Genomic DNA, 12381 nt, shown 5'->3' with positions numbered 1-12381 from the left:
ATGGCTAATCCACCTTCCAAACCTCAAATATTGCTGCCAGACGACCTCATATTGGAGATTTTTGCTAGAGCCGATGTCAATACGATTGGTCGTAGCAGAACCCTGTGTAGCTATTGGAACTGGGAGCTGGGGACCGAGGAGTTTGTCTTGAAGCATCTACATGCTGCTAAGAAGAGGCCAGCTTCCATTTATGTTCACTTTGGTGTCAAGGGACGAAGATCATTGGGGAGTTGGGTTTTTAGATTTAATGTGGATACTGGTGAGAATGAACGCCTGCACATCCCATTCTTGAGGAACTCTCAGGGCCAATTCGAGGTGATCGGTACTGATAATGGTTGCATGGCCATTAGGTATTCATGCATTAGTCACCCAAGTAATCTCATCGTGTGGAATCCTAATACTGATCAGGTAACACGAATTCCGGATCCTATGCAACATCATTGTTGTATTTGTGCCTCCACTTATGCATTCCTGTACTTTCCTTATTCGGTTGGGTATGTGTGGATAAATATTTATAAGAAGAAAATTCTTGACTCACAATCATGGTTGACTTCATACTCATCAGTGACTGGCCATTGGGATAGTAATTTTCCCTGCCCTCCATATGTTCAGGGTGTTGATTCTAGGTATGTTGTTAACCATGGCATCGTTTATTGGTTGAATTGGAACAATCATGCACAGACAAGTCCACAGTGTATTGTTCACTTTTCAATTTTTACCAATCAGTTTGGATTCATTTTGATCCCTGTGGAAGCCAGAGCTATGATTCAGCGGCTTTTAATCTGTGAAGGTTGTTTGTATTATGCTGCTGTTCATGCTAAATCAGACAGTTATAGGTGGCTCATCTGGAAAATTGAAGAAGGCAATCAAGGATATTCCTGGGAGTTGTCATCTCAGTTTCGAGGTCATGGATCAGCAGAATCTCCAGAGTATTTGACTCATGATTATTTGATAACAGTTAAAGATACTTCTCAACCAACTAGAGGAACTCAGTTCACCATCACCAAGTTAGATACAAAAAATCAGCAGAGAAGAACACTTAAAGTGGTGGAATTCCCACTTTCTACGTATATTAAATCACTGAATTTGAATTTTAACACTATTGTCCCAGTTTAGTATATACATGGTCTTAACAACTATTGTATGTTATTCTAAAGTCTTTATGAGAAACTATATATCATAATTTATATGTATTTCCTAACTGATATAGCATATATGCTGAAATTAGCTTCAAAAATTGGGATCCATTTGTATCAGAATTTACATCCTTAATGTTTTCTTTGAGTTTGTCATTTTCTACTATTTTCCTGATATTGTACTCTAATTAAGTTCCTTTTTTTTATATAATATGAAGTACTGTAATAAATAAGTTGTAAAAGAAACTAACCTATTTGCTTAGTGGGATAAATTTATCAGGTTAACAGATATCTTAACTTAGCTGGCATCTTTATTGCCAACTTAATGTTTATTTTCTTGCTTAATGTTGCTATGCTCTATCATATGGAAGTCTCTTTATTGATGAATAAAGCTCAACACAAATCTAACATTTTATTGGCTATTGCAATTTATATGTTTACAAACTTTCTTTCAAAGAACTTATTTAAAACACTTTCTTATCAGATTGATAAGCGAGAATACAGGTATATAGTTCCTATACATTCTATTGCTTTGACATTTTATATGTCTTGAGAGTTCTTGAATCATGGTTTGAAAGTTTATCGTTAACATGTTTGTAAGTGCATCTCCATGCTTATTAATAACATATCACTTAATCTTTTGAGTGTCTAATATAGTTAAGTCTAATTACCTATGAAAAGATCAGTGTAAACAAAACTTTTCACTATAAAAAATGCAATGAGAGGTATTGTAACAATTAAAATTGGATCTATAAAAGTACAGAATATGCATATATATTTACAACGCCAAAAAAATTTCTTACTTTAATATTATGAGAGCTTATATGAAGGTATAAGAGCATATCTATGACAAAAAATGTTTAACTTTTTATTAACTTGATAATTGAGAAAAAAATACACAATTATTTTAGTTTGGATTGTTAATTAAAAAAATACTATTTAACATAACTATTTATCAACCATACAGTTCATATATATACCCAATCAAACCATTTTAAATGAGCATATTCAAATTTGACTACATAGGAATTATCATCATTATTGGAGTACCAATGACTTCAACAAGTAAACAATTAGGCTAATTATGCTAAAGAAAATACAGTAGGTAAAATATTTCTCTAGAGCTATACTATAGTAACCTTCAAGTTGAGGTCCTATCATCTTAGGCAATCAATTATGTACTCCATCTAATCAATATTATTCTATTTATTTAAAAAGATGTTGTGTAATTAATATCTCTTAATATTAATGTCAAGTTCTCTGTTTCCTATCAAATTGAAGATAAAGTTATATTGTTATAGACTTATAGTAAATTCCATACAAATAAGACAAGATTGTTTTCCCTACTAAGTTAAATATTAACTATTCCAAATATCTTAGTTCGAAATAGCCTCACCTTGGGAAAGATTTCTTGAACAATAGAACCAAACAAACCTTAGTTAAAAAGATGAGATAAAGTATCTAGAAATGATTTCTTTACTATCTTCAATTAATGAGTGGTTTCATATCAACATGAGAGGTATTATCTCTTTAAATGTGTGTCAGTGGTCTGAAGCTTATTGAAGTAAACCCAATCATCGATGAAAATTGCATCAGGGATTTTTCCAATTTAGATTATGTATTAATACCTGGTGAAACCCAATGATTTGACTGGCCAAATAATTACCCATTTCATATATTGTTGGTTTAATTTAACAATAAAGGAGTCTATTATCATATTGTAGTTATATAAATGAATAAAGAAAGCTTATCTATTTACTAAAAAAACAAAGCAACAATGTAGTATATATCTGCAGAAGCAAAGGATATAAGTAGAATTAAGTCAAGGAACATATATGCCATGCTTTAACTTATATAGTCCATTTCACAACTTAATTGCATTTCAAAAAATAATTTGAGGTAAAAACAATCTCCAACATTGACATGTGTTCACCAAATACGATCAAGCATTCTCTTTTTCATTAATTAATTGGTAACATTAATCTGAGAATCAATGAATATTCTTTTTTTCTATTTGTTGATAGCATTGTTTTTTTTCCATATTTAGTTTACTCAAAGGCATTAGGCAGGTGACCTTAATATTATTATCCTATAAGTGATACATACATCATTCTATAAATACTATATCAGAACTTAAATAAGTCTTCACAGTTAAACTAAAACACTCAAATAAGTCTTCTACTGATCCTTCTTCCAGCCTCTACAATAAGCCAGTATTTCATTACTAAAAATACCACCATGAGTGATGTTCCTCCTAAAAGGGTTAACATTCCAGATCTTCCAATAGAGATTATGTTCGAAATTTTTTATCTGTGTGATGTATCTACCATTCTCAATACTCGAGCAACATGCAGGTTTTGGAGAAAAAATCTCAGTTCATATGCTTTTTTAGAAGAGATTGCAAGAAGGTGGAAGAGCAAGGGTTGTTCCATCTTTGCTCACTTTGGCTACTCTTCTGATTGGACAAAGTCACTAGACTGGGTCATGAATATGAGTGCCTTAACTGGTGAGACTTCTCCACTTCACTTCCCATTCCTGTTAACTGCTGAAGGTTGGTTCCAGATAGTTGGAGTTGAAAATGGCATTGTTTGTATACGCTACTCTTCTATGGGTAACAAAAGCTACTTGCTCACCTGGAATCCGATTTCCCGTTACTCTAAAATCATTTCTGACCCTACTAAACATTATTGTGAAGGTTGTGTTTTTCTTTACTCTTTTCTGTACTATCCAAACACGCTTGACTATGCTCTGCTGCACGTGTACATGGAAAATCCAGATAGCTCCACATGTGTTTTAACCATGTACACAAGTTTTAGAAGAAATTGGAATGTTACAGTTCCATGCCCAGAGAATGTACGTAGGTTGAATCCAGCCTGTGTGTCAGTTAATGGTGTTGTTTATTGGGTTAGTGTCATTACTGACGAAGAGGATATTCAGCCTCCTTATATAGTTTCTTTCAATATTATCACTTACTCCTTTGATCAGATTTCACTTCCAAATGAAGGACTTCAAGGTTCCCATACTCTTTTAGTCCGAAGTGGTCACCTATGTGTTGCTGCTAATATTGGTGATGATTACTCATATTACTCAGTCATTTGGCAACTTGACCAGAATAGTTCTAGCTTTAACTGGACTAAACTATTTTCCTACAGTGGCATTGGGCCGTCTTACATACCTGCTACCATTGTTGATGATGATATTATTCAGATTAAGGAAAGACATCTAGAAGTTGAAGACATACATGACTTCAGATTCACTCACTTTCATATACGCCGTTATAGTCCAGTTACTGGCTCAAAGAAGACTCTTCAATGGGTTAATTATGATAATGTAGTCAAATTATGGACACTACACAAATTCTACCCAGGACTATTCCCGGTGTGATATGCAAGTTTGGTTCTTTAATGATCGTATTGTGTTAGGTCTATGCATCTGGTGTGATTCTAATTAAGTATTTTCTTTCTTTCTAGGTTTGTAATGGAATGTGTGTTTGTTGTTGCTATGTCATGTTGCTTGTGTGAGATGTTTTTAGACATTTCTACTTATCTATTTTATGTTTATGTTTTTGCTGTTGAATAAGCATGTTCGTATAGTGATCGTGTGATGTTTGTTAGCATAATTAAGTAATCAACATATGAGGTAACTGAGCTTTCATAACAATTGATAATATTATTTTTCAAACTTTCAACTTAGAAAAAAAAGTTACGTACCAGAAATAATCCAAATTCATAAAAAAAAATGGTGACATTAAGAAAGAAGCTTCCTAAACTACTATAAAGAGTAAAAAATTAATAAAGATTACATGCATGAAAAAAATTAATAAAGATTCTAAAATATGAATAAAACGGCTACTAAATATTTGTTGTTCAATTAAGTTGAGTACTAGAAAGCTATAAGTGCCATGAGTGTTATGAATCTTTATTTTAACAATTTAATATTTTTTGCCAAATTCTTTATGAAACTAAACTTTTTTTTTACTAAATATTAGAAATCTTAAAAAATATTTTTTCTTTTAAATTTAATATTACTTAATGAACCTTTTTCAGAAATATTATAAATAATACATGAAAATTACAAGAAATTCAATAATTTCCTTTGTAAGGTACAATGTATTTTGTACTCAACTATTTATATGCTTCATATGATCAAGCATAGAAAACAAGCTACATGTTAAAATTTTTTCAGTATAAAATATTAATTTCAACACTTTTGGTAATCAACAAAGTTTTATGAAAATTTTCTTTTACCATTGTAATAAAAGAAGAGTTTAACTAAATTCAATATAAATAAAGTTTAGTAGGATATCAGAAAAAATTTTAATCTTTTCATATAAATCAAGTATTAATTAATCAACTTCTTAAAATATTATAAACTATACCTAAAAATTATTAGGAAGTTAATAATTCTCCTTTTCAAGTGAAAATTAATTTGTACTCGATTTTTCATGCTTTATAAGAGCAAATGCAGAAAAATAAGAAACGTCACCATTTTAAACTTTTTTTAAACAAAATTTAATGTAGTATTTGGTTAATAAAATAAATCAACTATCTATGACAGCCTACAATTTAAAGTAGAAACAGAGTTCATGCATTGTGATTAACTAATGACAACTTCAGAATAAAATACAAATGGTTGATAGGATTATAAACTTCAAACCTTTTGATATGCCAATTAAGTAAAAGAGATAAAAATAATAAGTCATGATCTGTGTAGTTTAATTAAAAAAAAGCTTTCATTACTATCATAATAAAATATTGATTTCAGTGATTTAATCAAAAGCAAACCTTGATACAGTATAGCATATAAAATTTATTTAACTTAAAAAAAATTATAAATGATAAAATTCAAAACTCCCAAAACATCATACTATTAAGGTATATACAAATATCATGCATCTTCCGATAATTAATCTTTTGTTTGATAACAAAATAAAATTTCGGAAATACCTGCACAAAACTATATAAAAATGATACAAAAAATAAAATTATTACTAAATATTTATTGCACACTATTAAGGTATATACAAATATGATGAATATTCCGATAATTAATCTACTGTTTGATAACAAAAAAAAAACTTTTCGAAAATACTTACACAAAAACTATATAAAAATTATACAAAAAATTATTTGTTAACATGAGAATAATCATTTATTGTTTATTTAGAAAAGGGTAACATCGGGAATCATCTCAATTATTCTAGAGGAAAGTCTTTACATTTTTTGTTAATGAAAATTAATTACATTCACGTTATTATATTATTATATAGTTTTTATACTGTTAAATAGTTTCCAAGAAAGAGACAAGTGTCTCTCAAACCTTTTATTTCTTTCGTCTTTGTGTTATCATCTTCAAACTCAACGTGTACTCCACGTGCCGTGAGAGGATAACGAAGAGAGCATTACCCAAAGATCCTGCTATTGCCAAAAGGAAGGATGTAGCATTATATTGCACAAAGGTTCTTTACGTGCTCAGTGTATCTCTAATACCAAAATCCCAATTTTGCAACACACAATGGGCGGTGGTAGCATTTGATTGGCTGACAACAGCATCACGGGGATCGCTTTTCGTTGAAGAGGCAGGTATTTAGATTCCCGGGTAAATTTTATATTTGTTAAGTGAGATTATGTTAATCTATATTTTGTGGTTTTTGGTTGATTTGATAGATACGAATGTGTAATTTGAATAATCAACAGTGTTGTTAACAACCACTATAAATACCTAACAGGGAAATTTTTAAGTTGGTATTAGTTCTTCAACATTGATGGTTATTGTTTGTCCATAATTAATATAATCTGTTAGAGAGTTGGTCTTTTTGATACATCCTGTATGGTCATGGCTGAACCAATTTCATCTAATATGCGAGATAATGGGGTTGATGCAGTTTCGGAAGTGAATCCAACGAAGCTGTCTTGGTCTCTGGTGGTTGGAGTTGTTAGGCTGTATGAGATGCAAAACCAGTGGAACCCGGCTGAGGTTTACAGTGTGGAAATGGTGTTGCAAGATGAACAGGTATGTTACTGTTGTCGTTATTCTAAATTTTATGGATTGGCTCATTAGATATATGCAGCATTAACTCTTTACATTTAAATTTTATTTTCTTTTGTTGTTATGCAAGGGTGATCGAATCCATTGCAGCATACCAAAACAAAATATTGCTGTATTCAAGACTCTTATTCGGGAACATGAGCTTTATTCCATGAAGAATTTCATTGTGAAGGGTTGGGGGAAAGGGATTAGGACCTGTGATCACAAGTACAAGTTAAACTTTTATATCAAGACGTCAGTATCACGGCTAACAACTGGGACATTTCCCTTTAATCCTTTCCGTTTTGTATCTTATGAAGAGGTTCAGGCCATGCCTGCTGGGAATGAAAATCATCTCATAGGTATCTTGAAAGACAATGTATTATTATTTTTTATGGTTTCAACTTAATCTGTGTAAAAAATTATAATTTGTTTTTACCATTTCTTATGAATGGGATGTTTTTCATGTTGTGCAGACTATATTGGCCATGTTGTAGGTAGGGGTGTACATGGGCCGGGCCACACCGGGTTTTGCCTGACCCAGATCCGGCCCGAAATATAGACCGGGCCTAATTTTTAGACCCTAACCCGACCCTAAACCCGATGAAACCTATGCATCTTCGGGCCGGGTGAAAACCGGGTAAAAACCGGATGAAAACCGGGTCTTTAGCATATAAAATTCAGCCAACCATTATCTAAAATTAAAACATAACCACAATCAATACTAATATTGTCTCGTAACACTAAACAGTTAAGTCACAAACAAATAACACAAAACATTACACACAAGTCTTGTTCTTCCTAAACATAGAACTTTAACTCATAGTCTTTATAACACAACATTAACCACAGAAGAATAGTCATCCATCAATTGCTATTAATGTTGTCAACTTGTTCCTTGTGATGTGGATGCATTAGTAAAACCTACAAAATGCAAATTACAAAATATATAAAATTATTCATTTTTATATAAGAGATTATTAATTCAAATAATTAAGTCACAATAATAAAAAAATTATAAATGTACCTTCAACAATCTTCTGACTACTATCAAATTGATCAAACTCTTGATCTCCAACTTGTTGTTTCGAAGGGCACAACCAACTTTGAGTGCATATCAAAGCTTCGGCCATTAATGGTGACAAAGAGCTGCGGAAGACATCAAGCACACGTCCACCAGTGCTAAAGCATGATTCAGAAGCAACGGTTGAGACCGGAATACCTAAGACGTCACGTGCTAAGAGAGAAAGAACTCTATATTTTAAAGCATTCACTTTCCACCAAGCCAATATATCAAAATTCTCATCTTCTACAGTATCTTCGGCCAGATATCTCTCCACATCTGACTTGCTATCTGCATTAGCCTTCTCTCTTTTTTTGCTTTTTCCACATATTCACTCTATTTTCAGAAACTCCCTTAGCACCAGTTGAGACTTTAGTATTATCATCCAAGACATCTCTAGATGAACTTCCACCATCCTCCCTTCCTTTATCATCTACAACCTCCTTTTCATAAAACTTATATAAAGTCTCTAATGTTAATTTAACAAAACCAGTCATATTAGTAGACACTTCCTTGTCATAAACATCCTCCAAACACCAACAGAGATAATCTAATTTATAACGAGGATCCAATACAACAGCAACAAGTAACAACGGATTAAATTTGTCAACAGGTCCCCAATATTTATGATATTTAGTCTTCATAGAACATGCCATAGACCCTAACAATTCAGAATGACTTTGGCTCCAAGATGTTAATTGAGAAGCAATAGATGCAATTTCATGAAAACATTTGTTTGATGTAACATGTAAAGAAGAAGAGAAACTCAAAGTTATTTCATAAAAGATTCTCAAAAACTCAATGAATAATCTAGCATGTTGCCAATCAAGTGCTGTAGGTGGACCAACTTTCCTTTTTCCCCCACTATCCTCTCCAAACCATCTAAGAAAATCAGGTTCTTGATCAAAAAGTCTATCAAAAGCTTTTTCAAATTTCTCAGCATGTTCCAACATTAGATAGGTAGAATTCCACCTAGTTGGAACATCCAAGCATACAAGACTTTTAGATTCAATCAACTCAGCCTCAATGCAGTCTTTAAATTTTTAGTCCGTTGAGGAGAGGACCTAACATACCTGACAGCATTTCTAATGCTTTCAATTGAAGTTTGTTGCTCCTTAATTCCTTCATTCACTATCAAATTCAGAACATGAGCGCAACATCTCACATGCATATACTTTCCTCCACACACCAACCCACCTCTTGCACCTAATTTCCTTTGAAGGTAAGTGATAGCTCCATCATTCGAAGTTGCATTATCCACTGTGATTGTGAAGACTTTTTCAATTCCCCACTCTCTCAAGCATTTCTCAATTTCTCTTCCTACTGTATCACCCTTGTGGTTCTCAATCTGGCAGAAATTTATAATTCTCTTTTGCAACTTCCATTCTTCATCAACGAAATGTGCAGTCAAGCTCATATAACTATAATTCTGATTTGATGTCCAACAATCTGTTGTCAAGCAAACCCGAGCACATGACTTTGCCAACCATTCTTTCAGCTTTTTCTTCTCATCTAAATAAAAATGAAAGCAATCTCTTGAGACCGTCACCCTAGATGGGACTGTAAATCTTGGCTCAAACCGATTTAACATTTTGCGAAACCCAATCCCTTCAACAACTTTAAACGGCATTTCATCAAGGACAACGAACTCAGCTACAGACTTCTTACAATCTTCCAAGCTATAACTCTTAAAAGCTTTGCACAGTTCCTCTTCTTCATTAATTTTAGGCATATAACCATGAAGTGTCCCCTGCTTCCCCACTTTAGTAAATATCCACTTATGAGCACTCTTCAAGTGCTTATTTAGAGAATTCGTGCCATGTTTAGTAGGGTGACAACTGTATTTTTTCTGGCAATGATGACATTTAGCCTGATGCTGTCCCTTTGTCTCAGTCAACGGAAGTACAGTGAAATGCTGCCAAATATATGATTTTTCCCCTTACGCACAACTTCTGGATCTTTGTTTTCTTCATCTACTTGTGGTGCATTACTAGCAGGAGTAGGAGCACCAGGATTTTCAGCTTCAATACCAGAAGTAGGAATAGCAACATTTTCAGCTTCAATTTCTATTGTTTTGTCCTCTTCGATGGTTGGTGGAGGAACACAATTGTCTCCTCCTCCCATTGTTTGTACCTTAATGTAAAAAATCATATGCATCTTCATTAGAGGTTAATAGTAACTTGACATATTCAATTAAATTTATATATAAAAGTTTTGAAAATAAGACAAATACACATAGTGAACACATAATTTTTCAGTCAACCAATACATTATTTGTTTGTATCCAATAACAGGAAGAATAAAACACTAATAATAGGAAGAAAAAAAAACACTAACAGAAATTATTGAAAGGGATGATTAATTTTAGTCCTTTTGAAATTTTGAATAGAATTGATTTGGTTCGATTCAGAAACTCCATCTATTCAAGTTGAATTGATTCATATTTTAGAAGTCAAATATAACCTGATATGGAAAACCTCTATATTTACATGACTAAAGTTGAAACAATTTCAAAATCAACTCAGTTCCAAATATGGTCAATTTACTGCTTTTGGTCCACTGAGTTGAATTCCATAGTTCAATTTACTATGTATGCCATCTTCATAGAGATTATTTCTTCTAAAATTCATATATTATTGAAACTACTCTTGCTCTTGCTTAGTCCAATTTAAATTCTAAACTCTGATTAATTCACTCTCACTTATTTGCATCTACTTGCTTGCCTTCAACTGTCGTTGCTATCAAGTTATATTCTAGTATGATGTTGAATTGCCAAATTATTTGTGAAATTGTAAATTATTATAACCAAGTTCCTAATCCAAATCAATACACAAAATCATAATAAAACACTAATAAGAAGAACAAAACACTAACATGAAGTCAGGAATTATATTAACCAAATTCCTAATCTAAATCAATACACAAAATCAGAACAAAACACTAATAGGAAGTTAAGTAATCAGTAAAAAATTAGTAAAAAACACTAACAGAAATTATTATAACCAAGTTCCTAATCCAAATCAATACACAAAATTAAAACAAAACACTAATAACAAGAACAAAACACTAACAGGAACTCAGGAATTATATTAACCAAACTCCTAATCTAAATCAATACACAAAATCAGAACAAAACACTAATAAGAACTAAGAAGAACAAAACACTAATAGGAAGTCCAGTAATCAGTAAAAAATTAGTAAACACAGAACAACTAATAACAGAATCACTATTCACTAAACACATCAGTAATCAACAACAATTCAGAACAAAAATCAGCTAAATACACATCAACACCCACACTTAATCAGAGTTCTAATAATGAAAATCAACACCCACATCCTAAATTCACAAATTCTGTTTCAAAGACCCTAATTCTTAATCAGAATATTAATGAAATAATAAAATTAATTAATAAAATTAATTACTTACCTGAGAAGAAGACCTGAGAAGAAGACCGGAGAAGAGAGCGGAGCAGAAGGAGCAGGACTAGCAGAGCAGAGCAACGGCGGGGCAGTATTAGAGAAGAACTTCACATCACCGAGAAGCAGGGCAGCACCATAGGTCGTCACCGTCGTCAGTCGAACGAAGACCTTCGCCGGTAACTGGGGTGGAACAAGGAAGGTTGAGAAGAGACGAGAACGAGAGGAGTGGGCGACTGCCTGGTGCGTGGCTGCGTGCTGCGAGACTAGGAATGGCCCGTGTGGAGAGAAGATGAGGTCAGGGGTTACCAGATCAGCTTGTGCCGTGGGGAGTGGGGACTGCCGGTGCCGGAGTGGGGAGTGGGGACTGGGAACTGGGGGTGTGGGAGTGAGCCTCAGTCGCTGAGCTCTGAGGGAGGCAGTGAATGGAAAATAGAATGGAGTGACTGAAATCTGAATGTGCCCTAGCCCCCTTTCCCTAATTTCAAATCTGTAATGTGTGTGTTTTGTATTATTGTATATATGGCCGGGCCACCGGGCCGGGTCCGGGTGACCCGAGCCATGGCCCGGTCCCGGCTTCATATCCTTTCTTGGTTTCATTGTTTTTCCCCGGGTCCTCCCCGGGTCACTTCGGGTCAGACCCTTTGCCATCCAAAATCCTTCGGGCCCGGGCCGGGTCTTCGGGCCGGACCGGGCCGTGTACACCCCTAGTTGTAGGTAAAGAGGATGTAACAA

The 12381-nt window shown here is 33.5% G+C and overlaps 4 protein-coding genes across 6 annotated transcripts; 3 read left to right on the top strand and 1 right to left on the bottom strand.

Annotated features, from left to right (window-relative positions):
• Positions 1-1116, top strand: LOC130963257 (F-box protein At3g57580-like). Its single transcript, XM_057889389.1, has one exon. It carries the CDS (start codon positions 1-3, stop codon positions 1114-1116), a length of 1116 nt encoding a protein of 371 aa, XP_057745372.1.
• A 2258-nt stretch (positions 1117-3374) lies between these two features.
• Positions 3375-4520, top strand: LOC130963256 (F-box/kelch-repeat protein At3g23880-like). Its single transcript, XM_057889388.1, has one exon. The coding sequence runs from the start codon at positions 3375-3377 to the stop codon at positions 4518-4520; it is 1146 nt and encodes a 381-aa protein (XP_057745371.1).
• Positions 4521-6971: 2451 nt separating this feature from the next.
• LOC130963254 (uncharacterized) lies at positions 6972-7725 on the top strand. Its single transcript, XM_057889387.1, has 3 exons — positions 6972-7148; positions 7255-7525; positions 7640-7725. Exons 1-3 carry the CDS (start codon positions 6972-6974, stop codon positions 7723-7725), a joined length of 534 nt encoding a protein of 177 aa, XP_057745370.1.
• A 189-nt stretch (positions 7726-7914) lies between these two features.
• LOC130960853 (uncharacterized) lies at positions 7915-12348 on the bottom strand. 3 transcript variants are annotated; one of them, XR_009079284.1, is made up of 3 exons: positions 11657-12348; positions 8191-8400; positions 7915-8087 (listed from the first exon to the last, which is right to left on the bottom strand). XR_009079284.1 is itself a non-coding variant. In XM_057886345.1 (3 exons), exons 1-3 carry the CDS (start codon positions 12295-12297, stop codon positions 8050-8052), a joined length of 834 nt encoding a protein of 277 aa, XP_057742328.1. In that variant the 5' UTR covers positions 12298-12348; the 3' UTR covers positions 7915-8049. The 3 variants fall into 3 exon arrangements, 1 of the variants encoding a protein (XP_057742328.1); XR_009079283.1 differs by having other exon boundaries at positions 8191-8385; XM_057886345.1 differs by having other exon boundaries at positions 8191-8345.
• Between the last annotated feature and the right edge of the window lie 33 nt (positions 12349-12381).

The sequence above is a fragment of the Arachis stenosperma genome, chromosome 2, assembly GCF_014773155.1.
Source record: "Arachis stenosperma cultivar V10309 chromosome 2, arast.V10309.gnm1.PFL2, whole genome shotgun sequence".
Lineage (NCBI taxonomy): Eukaryota > Viridiplantae > Streptophyta > Magnoliopsida > Fabales > Fabaceae > Arachis > Arachis stenosperma.
Note: the sequence above shows the minus strand (reverse complement) of the source record. Positions and strands in the feature narration are given on the sequence as shown.